The sequence below is a fragment of the Eutrema salsugineum genome, unplaced genomic scaffold (genome assembly GCF_000478725.1).
Source record: "Eutrema salsugineum unplaced genomic scaffold, Eutsalg1_0 scaffold_16, whole genome shotgun sequence".
Lineage (NCBI taxonomy): Eukaryota > Viridiplantae > Streptophyta > Magnoliopsida > Brassicales > Brassicaceae > Eutrema > Eutrema salsugineum.
In genome coordinates, this window is record NW_006256858.1 from 6,074,302 (window position 1) to 6,091,828 (window position 17,527).

The following is a 17,527-nucleotide window of genomic DNA, read 5'->3' on the forward strand; positions in this document are numbered from 1 at the left end:
AATTATTATTTATGTAAATTTTAAACAAAAATTTATGTTACAATTAATTAAAAATATTAAATGATATTTATTAATTTTAATATAATTTAAATTTTAAAATAATATTTAATATATATTTTAAATTATTTTAAAATTTTTAGAATAAATTTTAACAAATAAGTAACAAGTGATGAATATATTAATTTTTATACAAATATAAAAAATATTTTGAAAAAATTGAAAAGAAAAATCCGAACGCGTGCGGGTAGTATTAACAAAGTTTAGGTCAATATATTGAGACTACAAGATCTCTCCCTCCTCAAGATCGTCGATTCTAATAGCGTCAGACATTTCTGACTCAACCTCGTCCAAACACTCATCATTTCTTAAAAACAGACCCAATTCATGCAACAAGGTTCTTGTCAGATTAGACGTCCCACAGAGATTAACCAAATCCTCGTTCAATCTCAAGATGTTATTCTCTTCGAAGTCGAATGTTATTTTCATCTTTCCTCGTTCAAGACGTTCTCTCTCACGTTTCTGTTTCAACTCGGTTTCTGCCGTCAATCGTGTAGCAATCTTAGCGGCTTTCATCCCGGCTTCAATTCTAGCTTTCTTTTCACGTTGAGTTCTTTCCATCTGTTCCTTTTCAATCTATATTCTAATTAGATCAGCTTTGTTACTCTGGTCAAGAACTTTTCTGTGTTTAGCTCTCAGAATGGTCTCTGCAAATTGACCCTTGAGTATTGCAGCACGAAGAGCCTTCTCAGGTGGTAACGGAGGCATAGCTGGAAATGTATTTTTCAACTCATTATCCAATGAAGCACTGCTTGAGGGTTTATCAACCTGAGAACTAACAGAACCATTTCTCTCATTCTTTGAGCTTATAGACCCGTTGGAATGTGGATCTGACTCGCTTGCCTGTGAACCTGAAGTGTTCTTTACTAGACAATCCGTTAATGAATAAACTTTACTTCCAGATGAGTTACAGGACTTGAGGCATATACAAGTAATCCTACCACATTAACCACATTTGCAGGCTGCAGTTAGAGCTGAACCCTTGCTTGAGATTTTCACCGAACTGATACCAAGGCCCTGCTCGAGTTTCTTAATCCTCAACTTCGTTGCTACAGCTTTCGGTGTGCCAACAGGAGTATCCGTTTTGATCTGCACTTTCAGTTTCACAGGCTTTAACAAAAGAGAAACCTTTTCGGACTTGTCTTTCGCTGGTTTTGGCAATTCCACAGAGAATCTCCCAGAGGTTGATGGTGTTTCAGGGCTTCTCTGTCTTACACAATCCACTTCAACTCCCAAATAATTCCGAAATCTTTTTCTTCTTGAGCGAATCTCATCTAACTTCAAAACTCTCCTTGAGCTCCTTTGCCCACTTGTGAACCGAATTCTCGGGAGGATTATACAGCATCGCATTGGTAAAGGTTAACCGGAAATCTGCTGCAAACTCATCTCCACTGCTGTAAACATTCTTCAAAAGCTTGGATTTGATTGTGCCTATATCCATCGGCTTCGATATGACAGTAAAGTAATCAGGAATATTCAACGCAACGGGATCCACAGGCACATCAAATATCCACCCATACTCGTGCCCGCTCAATAATCTTAACAGTGTTAAACGCTGACTAGCCAAATCACGGTCTAGCTTTTGCTTCTTCTTCGCATGAACCTCCTCTAGCTCGTTAGGTCCACGCTTCTTCGATTGATTCGTGGCTTTAATTACATCTTCACTTATTGATTTCTCAACTCTCTTCGCGTCACTGCATTTGTTAATATCTGGAAACTTTTGGATAGTTTTGATAGAACCTTCAGGCCCGAAATTTATCCTCAGTTTGGTTACTGCAACCATTCTTACAGATTCGGAAAAAAGTTGTGGAAGAAATTTCTCGCAAGGACGAGCGATTTTGACTGAGACTATGCACTCGGCGTTAAGCAGAGTGAGGAAAAACAAAAAAGCGGTGAAGAAGGTTTTTTTTTCTTTTTATTTAGTGAAGTGAGGCGATTGGAAAGAAAAACGCTTATTATTTGATTTTAGAACATAGATTATGAGCACTATTTATTTATCAGCTAGAATAGTTTATGTACTTGAGGTAAATATTTATGTTTTTTTGTCAACCGAGATAAATGTTGAGGGTATATTGTTGCGAAAAAACTCGTATATGATATCATTTAGTAATTATTATTTTGTGAGAAGTTAAATTGTTAAAACACTCTATAAATATTGTGATTAACCCTAAACTATTTTAAATGTATTTTTTCAAATTTTCTCTTTTAAAAAATATTAAAAATGGTGTAGTTTTCAAATTCTAAACTAATTTAAAGGTATTTTTCCAAATTTTCTCTTTTAAAAAATATTAAAAATAGTGTAGTTTTCAAATTCTAAACTAATTTAAAGGTATTTTTCCAATTTTTCTTTTAACGATATCTCTCCATTCACAAAAGAAGTCGAAGAAAATCATCTCTGCCCAGGAAGCTCTATCTCGGTTACAATGAAAGAAATTTACTCTACGAATGAAGGAGGTATTCACCATGTTCTTGTAGTTTATTCTTTAATCTTATCAAGAAGAAAGAAAGAGGAAGAGGTGATAAGCCAGTGACTTATCTGATGAAGAGACTGTGAAAGCCGGTGACGATCACGAAGAGAAAGTTTGTGTTTTGATTAATTGATTGATGGTTTCTAGTTTCTATAGAATATAATAAATATATAAGACTCTGTTTGTAAATATCTATTCAGAAACCCTAGAGTAAATCTGTATATATATGTATATTGTAATCCCTTATTACTACAAGCAATATACAATCTCCTTTCATAAACTCTATATGGTATCAGAGTGTTTTTCGTTCTAGACCTCAAAACCCTATTGCTTCTTCTTCAAGCTCACCTCTGCCGCTAAACACCTTCTCTCAATGGCACCATCCACCCCAACCTCTTCTTCCACCATCATTGAAGTCACCTCCTCCGCTGATTCCTCCGCAGGAATCTTCAACATCAACATGAGCAACATCACCAAACTCTCCTCCAACAACTACCTCACATGGACCATCCAAATCAAAGCCCTTCTCCGCGGCTACAACCTCCTCTCGTACATCGAACCCACTGCTGCAGCACCACCAAAAACAATCACGGCTGCAGACAGAGATGCACCCAACCCGGCGTATGACTCGTGGATCCGACAAGATGCACTACTTTACAGTGCTCTCATCGGTACACTTGACCCATCGAACCAGCCGCTAATCACGAGTGCCATAACATCTCTTGATAACACCATATTTTGACCACTTTTATGGATCGTTTTGAAATACTTTCTCTATGTTTTTAATTGCTTTTAAGTACTTTTATTACGTTTTTTCTAGTATTTGTAGTTCCAAGACTCTTTTCAGGTAACTTTGGGAAAAGCTTAACAAAATGGATAGAAAAACCAGATTTCAGCTCAGATTCAAACCGTCAGAAGTTCACCTCCGATTGAAGACCTTCACACCGTCTGATCCAGCTCAAATTTAGAGATCTTAAAGATGGAAGTATCAGCTTTCCAGCACACTTTACATCTTGGCAATCCAACGGTTCAATCAAAAGATACACGAAGAGCAAGATGTCTCGTAAACCAGCCGGCAAGTGTTTCCACCCGCGGCCAACAGACCAATCCCCGCGGTCACGCACGTCCCGACCGCGGCCAACCAACCATTTCCCGTGGTCACGCACATCCCGACCGCGACCAGCTAATTCTGACTCCGAAGGCCCATTTCTGAAGCCCATATCATTTTCCCAGCCTTGATTCCGGAACCCTAGACCCTAGAGATGTTTTGAGCACTATAAATACATGTTTTAGAAACCCTAATTCGTATGACCTCATATGTTCTTATTGTTTTAGAATACTTTTTAAGTTTTAGGTTTTAGGGAGAGAGAGATTTGTCTCTTGAACCCTTGTTCTTTCTTTTTCAATTTCGGTTTTTATTCTACTTTTTAGTATTATGTTTTTGATTTCGTTCATCATGTCTGAGTAATTTTATTGTTGGGATTGAGGGATTTTTGATGGGGATTTATATGTTCGGTGAGGATTCCATGAGCTTTTGAGCCGAATCTTAGAACTTTTTCTTCTGAATTCGTTTTTACTGCATGAGAGTAGCGTCATGAACTACAATCTCATCCAGATGCTTGGTGACACGAAAGTGTTCATCCGGTGTCAGATCTAGTTTGGGAGAGCAAAACAAACATAGGAGTGGAAACCTACCTATGGGCGATTTATGAATGTTGAGTCTTAAACATAATGCATCTCTTCTTTTCCAGGGCCAGAGTGGAAACCTACTGGTCAGGGTTGAGAGAGATAGTTGTCTATGATCACGACAGTGGCATATTCATACGTCCGTGACTCCAGTTCAAAAAGTTTAAGCTAAGATCTTATCAAATTTACTCTCTAGCAATGTTTGAATCGTTCGTACCCCTGAGAAAACTTTCCTGAACCCCAGCGCTCTCTTTTCTTATTAGATTTACACCGATTTTCATTCAAGCTTTAGTCTAGTATCTTTACTCTTTCAATCGATTTTCATTTAAGCAATTAAGTTAGCCGTTTTTTTTCGTTTTTACCCGTTTTCGTTAAGTTTAGTTATTAGGTCATTTTAATTCCTGTATTTTCTCTTTAAGATTCATTTTTACGTTTTAAACACACCACCAAAACCCTCACAAAACTCGCCTGGTTCTAGACTTCCTTACTTTATATTTCTTTCGAAGGCTTTTGCAGGAAAGATCCTCTTTCCCTGTGGATTCGATCCCTAAGTACTACAATCGATCAGCTGTGCACTTGCGGCTATTGATTTCATTTAGGGTAAAACTTGACACCCTCGACACACACCACATCATCTCTCGATGCCTGGAATACCCTTGCGTCGACCTACGGCAAACCAACTCGTGGACGCATCAACCAACTGAAGATCCAACTTCAACAAAGCACCAAAGGCACCTCCTCCATTAATGAGTATATGAAGCTCATCAAAACCAAAGCGGACAGCCTTGCTCTCCTCGGTAGTCCGATGGACGCTGAAGATCTCACTGACATTGTCCTTGCTGGCCTCTCTGATGATTTTAAAGCCATCGTCGACTCTTTTCATGCTCGCGACACACCAATATCGTTCGCAGAGCTTCATGAAAAACTCATCACTCGAGAAACGGCTCTCCAAAACCAGTCTCATTCCTCGATGATGCTTCCAGCAACTGCGCACTTTACTCAAGCCTCACCGCAACACCAACAACAAACAAAGCAACGCAACTGGCGCCTCTCCAACTCAAACAACAACTCGTCACAGCAGCAGTATCGCGGCAACAACAGACAACCCAAACCCTACCTTGGTCGCTGTCAAGCATGTGGAACTCAAGGACACACCGTCAAACAGTGTCCACAGTTCTGCATCGTCTCTCAAACCACCAACGCGCCTCTCCACACAAGCTCTTCCCCTTGGCAACCACAGGCGTACAATGCAACAACGTTGACTTCGGAGACACCTTCATGGCTTCTCGACAGCGGAGCCTCTCATCACATTACCTCCGATCTGGCGAACTTGTCTCTTCACTCACCATACTCTGGAGGTGAACAAGTTCAAGTTGGGAATGGTACCGGAATACCAATCACACATACTGGTCTTTCATCTCTTTCCACCCCTACTCGATCCCTTTTACTCAATGATGTTCTTCGGTCCCCCAAATCTCGAAGAACCTTATCTCTGTCAACAAGTTGTGCACTGACAATACTGTTTCTGTGGAATTCTTTCCCTCTTTGTTTCAGGTGAAAGATCTCAACTCGGGGACGCAAATACTGCAAGGCAGGCCTAAAGATGGAGGATATGAGTGGCCAACCCAACACCCAAACCCATTTACTTTCTCAGCTTTTATTTCAAGTGCTAAATGTTCTCTCTCTATTTGGCATTCATGCCTAGGACATCCCGCTTTACCCATTTTAAAGACCATTGTTTCAAATGCTTTACTACCTATTTCTAATAAAGATTTCACTTTTCATTGCAATGATTGCCTCATAAACAAAAGCCACAAAAACCCTTTCTCTTTGTCGTCACTAACCTCTACACAGCCCCTTGAGCTTGTTTTCTCAGACGTCTGGACATCACCGGTTTTCTCCATTGATGGCTACAAGTACTATGTCATCTTTTTGGATCACTTCACTCATTACGTGTGGTTCTATCCTATTTGACGCAAATCCGACGTCCATGACACGTTTGTTCGATGGAAAGCCATTGTTGAAAATCGATTTGACAAGAAATTAAAGACTTTCTACAGCGATAATTAGGGGTGGGCATTTTGGTTTATTTTCGGGTTCGGTTTGAGTTCGGTTCGGTTTGGTTAATTCGGATTCAATAAAATTTTAACCAAACTCAACTGAAATAATTTTGGTTCGGTTTGAATTCGGTTTGGTTAAGTTCGGTTTAGTTTTAGTTCGGTTTAATTTTAATTCAGTTTTAAAAAAATCAGTTTGAAGAAAAGAAATGGTGTGTTGGTTTAGGTGAAATTTCACATTTCACCATATTTCAAAAAACTAGTATTATGAACTAACTAAAAAGTTAAATAAAATAAGTATATTAGTTTTTTGGTTTGGTTCGGTTTAAAATCAAACCAAACTGAACCGTTCGAGTTGTGAAAAACTTCAACCAAACGGATTATATATTAAAAATGGATTGGTTCAGTTCGGTTTAAGTTCGGTTGGTTCGGTTGGTTCAGTTCCGCTCGTTTTTTTTGCGTATCCCTAGCGATAATGGAGGTGAATACATAGCGCTTGCCACTTTTCTCTCCACCAATGGCGTGTCTCATCTTACAACACCTCCTCATACACCCGAACACAATGGGTTCTCCGAGAGATGTCACCAACACATTGTCGAAACAGGTTTGGCGTTACTTTCTCATGCCTCCATTCCTGTTAGGTACTGGCCGTACGCTTTCTCTGCTGCTGTGTATCTGATCAATAGGCTCCCCACGGCGACACTCACTGTGTATCTGATCAATAGGCTACCTAAAACTACGTGTTTTTGGGTGTCTTTGCTTTTCCTGGCTCCGCCCTTACACAAAGCACAAGCTTGAAGCTCGCTCTACTCCCTGCGTCTTTCTTGGATACTCTCATGCAAAGCGCTTTCCTCTGCCTTGATCCACAAACCACTAGAGTCTTTGTCTCTCGTCATGTCCACTTTTTCGAAACAGCCTTCCCCTTTCATAACCTCAAACCACCATCATCCTCTTCCCCAAACACTGCTACACCATCTTGGTTCCCACCAGCTACCATACTCCCACCCTCGCCACTCACTCCTCCATCATCGGTTCAGCCCCTAGGTTCGGATCCCTCACCAGCGTTGTCACCTGTTTCCCATGCGGAGTCTGCTGCTACAGCTCCATCACTTGATCCAGGCGAACTCTCGACTTCCCTACCTGATGATTCCACTAACGATACTGGTTCATTGATGCAGGTTTCGACTGATGAGATGATTGTTTCTTCCACTAATGTGCCCTCAAACTCACATCCGATGGTCACCCGATCGAAGAACAACATTTCAAAGCCAAACAAGAAGTACTCGCTGATGGCAATCAAACAATTAAATGGTGAAGTGGAACCAACATGTGTGAGTCAGGCTCTCCAAGACGAGCGGTGGCGTAAGGCGACGAGTGAGGAGTTTGATTCACAGATCCGAAATCACACATGGGATCTCATACCACCAGATCCTCGATACAATCTCATCGGCAACAAGTGGGTTTTCTGGATCAAAAGAAACCCAGATAGCTCCATTGATCGGTTCAAAGCACGTCTCGTCGCAAAAGAGTTTCATCAACGCCCTAGTCTCGATTATCATGACACGTTCAGCCCTGTTGTGAAGCCAACCACAGTTTGCGTTATTCTTGACATTGTCGTTGCTCGTAACTGGGTGCTTCGTCAACTTGACGTTAATAACGCTTTTCTGCAGGGCCATTTGAAGGAAGATGTTTATATGGTTCAACCTATTGGTTTTGTGGACAAAGACAGACCTAACTATGTGTGTAAGCTTCAAAAAGCACTCTATGGCTTGAAACAAGCCCCTCGCGGGTGGTACATCGAGCTGCGTACGTTTCTTTTGGCGTCTGGTTTCACCAACTCCCTGGCTGATGCATCTCTTTTTATTCTTCGATTTGCTGCTGTCTCTCTCTCTATGTGTTGGTCTATGTTGACGATATCATCGTAACAGGCAGTGATTCCACTCGGGTACAACAGTTTATTGAGCTGCTCAGTGCACGGTTCTCTCTCAAGGATCATGGTGAACTCAGTTATTTTTTGGGAGTTGAAGCTACTCGTTCGCCTGCTGGTCTACTTCTTACTCAGCAAAAATACATCTGTGACTTGCTTGCACGTACAAAGATGTCTGATGCAAAGCCGTTAGCGACTCCGATGGTTACTCACGAGCATCTCACTCTTCTTTCGGGAACACCTCTCAAAGATGGCACTGAATATCGCAACGTCGTTGTCAGCTTACAATATCTTCACTTTACACGTCCGGATATAGCGTTTGCTGTCAATAAGCTTTCTCAGTTTATGCATCATCCAACAGATATACATTGGCTCGCTGTCAAACGTCTCATCCGCTACCTTGCTGGTACGTTTGAACGTGGCATCTTTCTACGTTCCAATTCTCCACTTCGCCTTCATGCATTCTCCGATGCAGATTGGGCAGGGAACCATGATGACTATACTTCCACCAGTGCTCACATTATCTATCTTGGTGCCAACCCCGTCTCATGGTCCTCACGAAAGCAGAAGACGATGGCGCGATCTTCCACTGAGGCTGAATATCGAGCTGTTGCTGATGCTGCTTTGGAACTCCAATGGGTTGTTGCTCTTCTCCAAGAACTCGGTGTTAAGTCGTCTTCTCAACCAGTTCTTTATTGCGATAACGTTGGTGCTACCTACTTATCTGCCAACCCAGTCTTTCACTCACGTATGAAGCATGTTGCTCTTGATTATCACTTCATTCGTGAGCTTGTTCAGTCTGGTTTTCTTTGGATTTCTCACGTCTCCTCCAAAGATCAGCTCGCTGATGCTTTGACCAAGCCGGTTACACGGTCTCTTCTTTCTGGTCATCTAGACAAGATTGGGCTCTCTCAGTTACCAGTCGCTCATCTTGCGGGAGCGTATAGAATATAATAAATATATAAGACTCTGTTTGTAAATATCTATTCAGAAACCCTAGAGTAAATCTGTATATATATATATATATATAGATATATATATTGTAATCTCTTATTACTACAAGCAATATACAATCTCCTTTCCTAAACTCTATAGTTTCTACAATGGGAGTTCTAAGGTTAATAACGTAGCCCGCATCTTTGTGGTCTAGTGGTAGGGAAGGGTTGTGTGGGGTGTTACACCACTTCACCCAGATTCGATCCTCCCTAAAAACAAAAACACAATTATGTGGGAAGTCTGGGTTTGGGCCAAAGGCCCAAGCAGTTTGTCTGGTAGTTCAGTAACAGGCGATTTGGCTACCCCTGGCATTACTCGGAAGGCATTTCAAATTAGGGACAGGTAGTGTGGTGGTCCATTTGGATCTCATGGATCTCATGGGCCGTTGACTCGAGTTCGCTCGAAGCTCATGGTGTCCATTGAACCGTTGAACCAAGAAGAAGTCCACACTATAGCATTTCGATGCATTCCTACCGGGGTCAACCGGACCAGCCGATAGGATTTATCAAAAAAAAAAAAAGTTAATAACGTAAGAAATGATAGCATAATTGTAAATAAGATGAATGCTAGATAGATGTAGGCTTCAATCTTCAACTTTAATTCCATAGACCTCCACCAAGCCCAGAAGACTCAATCCCTGATCGTATCAATACTCCCGCCGTGAAGACTCACCTTGTCCTCAAGGTGAATTAAGAAGTTAATATCTCCGACTATCTTCCGCACCACACTTCTATAGCAGTTAGAAACCAGAAGGCTCCATATTTTTGCATTACCTGTTGTTGCAAACAACTCTGGTGGTCTTTGCAAGTGGAACACTTCATAAATGCAACATTCAGCAAAAAATGATTCAAAATAACCCATGCTTGACTTGGCAAACATATGATCCTTCCGGCAGCATCCCCAATTCCGACAATGAGAGCCAAATTTTGTGTCACCAAGAGAATAGAGACTACACTCACGTTTTGATCCATTTGTGTCATATCAATATTCCCCCAATGAAGGACCACCTTGTCCTCAAGGTGTATGCCCACGGCTAGTTATTTTAAAGGCACTTTGTTGTTACTTACTAAGGGACTGAACCAAATCAGTGTATTACAAAACCCATTTTTTCGTACATGTCAATCGGTTGTAGATATTTGTGTTATTGATTAATCTTCAAAATCCAAACCAAAATTATATTGATTTTCTGGAAAGGAGTAAATAACTTTTTTGGTTTTGGTTCAAGAGTATACTTCGTAAACCGAAACCAAAAGATCATATAACTGAAATGATCACCCCTTGTTCAAGAGAGCCAAGATTGTTAGGTATTCAGTTAACCATCCAACTTTGATCTTGGTTTAGATTTGATTTAGCTTTGATTTAGCTTCTATAACTATACCAGACGGTTACCTAATTTAAAACTAATGGTGTTTTCTGCAAATTTATGCTCAGATCAGATATGGAAAAGTAAGAGATGCATTATTCTCAACTCCATCAAATAAAATGAGTTCTTTTCTCTCCATGAAACCGCAGCCCGTCACATTACGGTTTCTATGAACAAGAGCAAAAAGAAGGAAATCTAAATCCACAAGGGACGTTACTAAAAAAAAAATACACTGGTAACTTTTTGTTAATCTTTGACTAGTTAATATTAATTATTTGTTAGAGACTTAGAGACTAACCAATCATTTAAATTTTTGATTTGATGTACAGCGACTGATTGGTTAATTTTTGCTTCAGCTTGTGCCGTTTCTGGTCTCACCGCAAACACAAATATATCCGTGAATCAAGACACTGAATCAAATATGTGCTTTTCTCTTGATTGCTTTATTCTATTTTGGCTATGTTGATGAAGCAAGGTTGGTAACACCAAAGTAAAGAGTCTTCTGGTTAAAAGCATTTATGGCATAATCAACCTGAAGGTGACCCAACGGAGACTTGAACCGTAGTCCATACCCGAATCCATACCCAAACCCTGGTTTCCCCTGTCTGAGCGACGGGTTTCCTGAAACCGATTCGACAACAACTTAATCAAATTTGTGTCCAAACAACTTCGTCATGGTTCTTGTTAGGAGCAGGCGACGTGATCTTACCGGGGACAAGACGGCTTGAGCCTAGGTCTGTTCCACAATCCAAGAAGATTGTCCCTTCTGTCATCTTGTTCTGTAAACAAACAAGGAAAACTCAATCAAAACTAAAAAATTTAGATGCTTCTGAAGACCGAATCAGATCTCCACGTACCAAAGGCAAGGCCAATTCTGTATTTGCAACGAGGCATGACCGTCCGGATCCAACAGCTCCCTCACCATACCCACGAACACTGCCTAGCCCACCAATAGCAAATGCTTGATAAGGAGCCATGTCTCCTACAATTGAACCACCTGTCAGGCTGTCACAAATAGAGGTAAGAACCACACCAAAACTTATGAAGCCTCTTCTACTTGTACTTGTCAAGAACAGAGAATGTAAGATTATGTCAGTACCTTGCTAAGAGAAAAGCCGGTCCCAATCTGACACCTTTTGATGCAACAAATTTAAAACGGTTGAAGATAAGCCACTTGGACACAACAGGAATACCTTGTTCTATTTGCATGCTGAACTGAAAAAAAGCGAGAAACCAGTATGAGAGATTAGAAAAAGGTTTTTTTTTATAGGATATGAAACAGAATATGAAGAGCTTCTTACATGAGAAAGACCCTGGTCGTTAGCCTTTGCAAACCGGGATTCTTGCTTTAAAACTACCATACTGTCATGCGTATTTCCACTGCATAGCAAAGATTTCTACGTGATGTAAATATCAGTTTTATGCTAGAGTTCAAGGAAAGAAACCAAGGGAAAGAGATATCTAATATCACCTGCATGTTGTAGGAAATCCATCCAGATCTCTCGTTATCGAGCGTCCTTCATCGTTTAAAGGACGCACATGCTGCACAAATGGAAGGAAAGTGATACTCTTTGGCCACGAAGTAAAACAGAAAAGAGAGCCACAACCTTTGTTACAGTCTAGAGAAGGTATTGAGCGGGTACCTCAAATTTAACGCTGGTTGTGCTGCTCCATTTTGAACTTGCTGGCTCACTCAAGTCTAAGCCAACTGCCAATTTAGACAGGTTTACACCTCCGCTTCCTGACCGGGAAAAATTGTCAATTGGAGTTCCATGGACCCCTATCTCAGGTGAAAGAGAATGCTGTGCCAGATTTAGAAAACTCACTTTCTAAGATTGTTTCACAAATTATTAACAAAAGTAAGGAAGAAAAATGAGTAAAGCCAAAATTGTTTCTGTTATATTGGAACCTGTATGAAGAAGCACTGTTGCGGACGCCATTCAGGTCTAGGTCTCCTAAAAGCCACCAGTACATTGGAATCATACAACCCTTTATCCCACGATACATCAAGCTTCTCGCTTCCTCCGAACAAATTCGGATGTTTGATACAGAGGCTGCAACCAACAGACCCAAATGAACATTTCAATAGTTACTACCATTTCAGTTCTGCAGATTATATGAATACCAACGATATCAATTAGCAATTAAGTCACAGAACTTGCCTGCCAATCACTAGAGAAAGAGGACTGCAAGTGTCCCTGAACAAACAGCAAAAAATTGAATTTTAATATCGTTTGAGGAAGATAATAAAGGTGGACACATTTTCATGAGTATTGATTATATTCGAGTAAAGTTCAAGAATTGAACATGGGAACAAACCTGAAAGCAGGAAACATTAGAGAAGTACAAAGCTTATGAGTGAAATCCACATTAACATCAATCTTGGCTGCAATAAAAAAATAAGAAAATTCACAACCCACCACCCTCATGAAATTAACAGATATACGAACAAAATATACAAATTTTATACTTTCAAAGGTCTTCTTAAGCAATCCCATCTTAATCTTCACTATCAAAAGCAAGACCCATCCCACAGTATGGTTTGTAACAAAAAGAATTCGAAAGTGTTTTCCTTTACAAACAAACAACCAATTTATCATCATTCGTACACCATTTTAATTCACCAATTATTACAGATACATAAGAACAACCATAACACATAATCATATCTATAATGGGAAATGAAGAAACATGGAAACAATAAAATCCTATTTTAGCCCTCCAAACGAACTTAACAATTAGTATAACAATCAGCCATCAAATCCACAATCAAATTCCAGAATTTTACCATTTTTCCAACATTAATCACATTAGTACTGATCCAAAACAAAAAATGTTGATAATCTAGAATAGAAGGAGAGGAAGAGATGGGTTTTAGAACACAAAAGTGGAACCTCTGCCAGCGTGGATGCTCTTCTGAGCTCCCATGGCGATGGTGTAAGAGAAAGATCAAACATGAAGAGAACCAAAGACAAGAACTGGCATTAAACAAAGCAAATCGCAGAAGAAAAGGAGGAATCTTTGTTTCCTATTTTTCGTCTTTTTTTCCTCTTCGGGAGTGAATTGCAGAGGAGAGGGGGTAAAGGATTTGATGCTTGGGAATTGGAGAAGAAAGGAAGTTTAGTTTTTATGGGTTTATCTCTTTCGTCTTTATTCTCTTGTGTTTTTCTGGGCTTTATCCACGTGGGCCGTCTCTACAATTATCAAAATAAATCATATATATGATTTTAGGTGAACTATCTCCATTCTACTGCCACAACATCTGAATGGAGGACATCTGTCCTTTTATCCAATTAATTAATCATAAATTTTAAAATAAAAAGTTAAAAACTAATTAAAACCACTACTTCTAACTTAATTTCTCTATTTAATGTTTATTTCACATGTATTTATGTTCATAACTATTAAGTTACATTAAAATTAAGGCTTTTCACATTCCTAACAAAAATAAATAAACAACATTTCTAATCTTTTGATATTCATCTAAAAACTTTTAATATTTTTTGTACTAATTTGATACTTTTTCGTCCGATTTATCCTCATCATGTACACCTTCTTCGAAGCTTGTTGTATGAAAAAAATTAAAGATGTAACGTTCTACATTCAAAGATTTGACAGTTTTTATGGGTCAAATATCATATTATTATAACTGCATTTTATTGTGAAACATGAAGTATAAGGTGGTTCTTGCAGAATCATAGCAATTGTGCATATCATAAATATGAGAACATTAAAATTCAGAGATAATTATATGTTTTCAAGCAATTCAACCCAAAAATTATGGCTTTTATCTACGTCTGTTTTATTCATATCATTATGATTTCTAGAATAATAGAATAATTTTTCTATTTACACTACTTCCAATCTTTCTAAAAAAGTTAGTTGTTTTACAAAGATTTTACTTTTAAAAAACCTAATACTAAACAATCAAACAAATTACCATATTCTTATAATTATATATATATATATATATCAACACAAACATATTTTTAAAAATATTATGTAAAACAAAACCCGCGCGTATGCGTGGGTACAAGTCTAGTTAATAATAATAAGGAAAACTAGATTATAATACGTGCGTTCTGGAAAGATTTTTTTTTTTATATCACATTTTGTAATATGATTTATGTTTTTTTGTATATGTAGATATAATTTATATTTTAGATATAATTTATATTTTATAAGTATAATTTTCATAATAAATGCCAAAAAATTATTTTTTGTTAAATATAATTTAATTTTGTAGATTTAATATTTTTATATTAAATATAATTGTGATTATAAAAATATAATTATAACATGTCTGTTTGTATTAATAGAAAACTAATTGCGAATATAAGTATAATTCGCTTGAGGTTTTTAGTCCTTTTTGGAGACAAGTCTTTTGCAAACTAGCAAACGCGTGAAAGTTCGTAAAATACGATGGAAGATTGTTTTTTGATGGCTCTCTTACGCTCAAGTCAGAAAATAGTAACGAAAAAACCACAAAATGGCAAATTGGAAAGAGAAAAGATATCAGAAAACGAGAAAAGAAAAAACGGGTCGAGAACTCTTGTGAAAGGTAGAAAATACTCGGATCTAAGTTTAGTGAGTTTTTAGGTGGAAAAAAGAAGAAATGTAAAGGTTTATGGGTGGAAAAGCTCCACGGTTTAGGAACCACTGTGGAGTGAAAGTGGAAATGATGTGTTGAGATGTTCGGAGTAATTACCGGAAAAGAGAGAGTAGTGTAACTTAAGGTTTACGAGTATCAAGAGAGATAACATAAGCCTTAAGATTGCAAGAGAATTGAATCCCTTTCTCGTTAAAAAGAGTTAAATATTTATAGGATTTTACCAGAAACAGATTAGTTCGTGGGGTTGCGGGTTGGCCAGGGATCCGATTTGGTTGGGTCCGAATCTTATGCTTGCATCATGATTTTGACAGACTCACAACCTTTCTTTGGCGTGTTCCTCCTGCTGTGAAACCATTCATTGGCATGTTATTCTCACCTTCAGCTACGAGTTAGGTTCAGCGGCTCAGACGCGGTATGGTCTTTGCTGAACTTCTGCTTTTCCTCTGCCTTCTATGAATGGTCATTGTCACCTGACATGTGTACTAAATATGCATAGCGCATTAAATGTCAACCGTGTGGGTTTGTAAAGGGTATGGGCAATCGAATCAGTCCAAAGCATATTCCGAATATCTAATGGAAAAAAAATTGAACAGTGTTTCCCGCTTAATGGATTATTTATACCTAGCCCTACGTGATACTGGGACCAGACAGTCGATGCTGCCTTACTTGTTGATTCTTTCTTCCGGATACCTGTGCGGGTTACATTCATCATATCCCAACCCTTTCAGATCACTGAACTTAGTTCTAGGACATATAGAAAGAACCTCTCATGCTCTTGACCACTCAGTTCTCAACCTCTTTATCTCTAACAGCATGGTATGCACTGTCGGATACGAAGAACCCGGGAACAGGTGGTTTTGTGTGCTGGATCTCTGGAATCCGAAAGATTTGATGTCTGATGTTATATGCTTAAGTCGTATTGGACCGTAAGCCCAATACAAAATCCAATTTGGCCCAAGGAGACCGTACCTGCCAAAAAATGTCATAGATGCAATGTGCAAGCACGTGGTTCGTCCACGTGAGAATCGAGTTTATCCCAACACTATTAAAAATGATATACATTTGGACTCTGCAGAGAGTATTTTAATCACTACATCCAAACACAACCAAAATATATTAATAAAAAATACATTTTATTTTATATTATAATTAATTCTAAAAATTTAAATATTAATTTATATTATTTAGATTTTCTTAAATATAGGTAAGATATTACCTAAAAAAATCAAAAATTAATTTTTATTGTAGTTTTACAAATTAATAAATAATTTAGAGCAATGATTATAATAAAAAGTTAAAATAATATGTTATTGTATCTTTATTTCATAATTAATTAAGCTAAAATTTAAAATGTTAGAAATTAGTAGATACTTATATTATAGTAAAAATAAACATTCAAAATAGTAAATATTTATATTATTAAACATTTTTATTCATATTTTTATAATTGATATCCTTTGTGGGTTGATGTATCAAAACATAAGATAATGAGCTAATTCGAGTTATGTTAAATGGACGGGTTAACCCATCTTAACCAATAGAAACAAAATTTACATTGCTATCATTTCAACTTACAAAAATTATATAATAACAAAATCTATACTAGTAAAAGATAAGCATTTTTAGTCTCTACATCCGAACACTATTCTTTTAAAAATAAAATCTGTTTGGAAACTCTTTTAATGATAATTCAGTTTGTTTTAACCCAAGTTCAAAAAATTGTCTGCCTTGACAGTTAATCGGCTGACTAGGTGCTGATCGGTGGCAAGCTGTCGCGATTTGACCTTAATCGGTTCAATAATCGAATTTTAAAGCACTTTTCTATGAGTTTTTAAGCTTAAAATAGAATGTTTCATTATAGATTCGAAATCAGACTCACCTATGTCTTTTAAGGACATTAATCCAGCACATACCACTGAGCCACAATTTATTTTTGTGTTTTATACTCATATTTAATATATAATTGTATAAATAAATAAAAATACAAATAATTAATCTTCGATTAATCTCCTATTTGTCTGTTAGGCGCTAGGCACCTCGACCGCCCGACTAGCACCTACCAAAATTTTGAACATAGGTTTTAACAAATATAAATATATAAAATAAATTAATTCTAAATTTAGGTATAATATCTTTAGAAAATCTTTATATTAGTTTATATTTTGTGGCAGTTCGGTTAGATTTATAATCACAGTTCTTTTAGAATTAATATAAATGAGCGGGTTATAACTATTTTTTTATAATCATGGTTATATTTAATACAAAAAATTAAACTACAAAACTAAATTATATCTAAACATAAAAATAAAGTTTTTTCACTTATTAGAAAAATTATACCTACAAAAATAAATTTTTATCTAA

General features: G+C 37.7%; 1 protein-coding gene and 1 pseudogene across 4 annotated transcripts; both read right to left on the reverse strand.

Moving 5' to 3' along the window:
- Positions 1-279: 279 nt before the first annotated feature.
- Positions 280-1,840, reverse strand: LOC18021464 (annotated as a pseudogene).
- Positions 1,841-10,790: 8,950 nt separating this feature from the next.
- Positions 10,791-13,645, reverse strand: LOC18021465 (outer envelope protein 80, chloroplastic). Of its 4 annotated transcripts, none has more exons than XM_006404448.2 (11): positions 13,449-13,645; positions 12,874-12,940; positions 12,717-12,752; positions 12,464-12,608; positions 12,198-12,356; positions 12,026-12,096; positions 11,856-11,934; positions 11,654-11,769; positions 11,412-11,559; positions 11,264-11,333; positions 10,791-11,175 (listed from the first exon to the last, which is right to left on the reverse strand). In XM_006404448.2, exons 1-11 carry the CDS (start codon positions 13,480-13,482, stop codon positions 11,012-11,014), a joined length of 1,089 nt encoding a protein of 362 aa, XP_006404511.1. In that variant the 5' UTR covers positions 13,483-13,645; the 3' UTR covers positions 10,791-11,011. The 4 variants fall into 4 exon arrangements, with proteins under 4 accessions (XP_006404511.1, XP_024013804.1, XP_024013805.1 ...); XM_024158036.1 differs by having other exon boundaries at positions 13,025-13,645; XM_024158037.1 differs by having other exon boundaries at positions 11,412-11,536; positions 11,748-11,769; positions 12,874-13,645.
- Between the last annotated feature and the right edge of the window lie 3,882 nt (positions 13,646-17,527).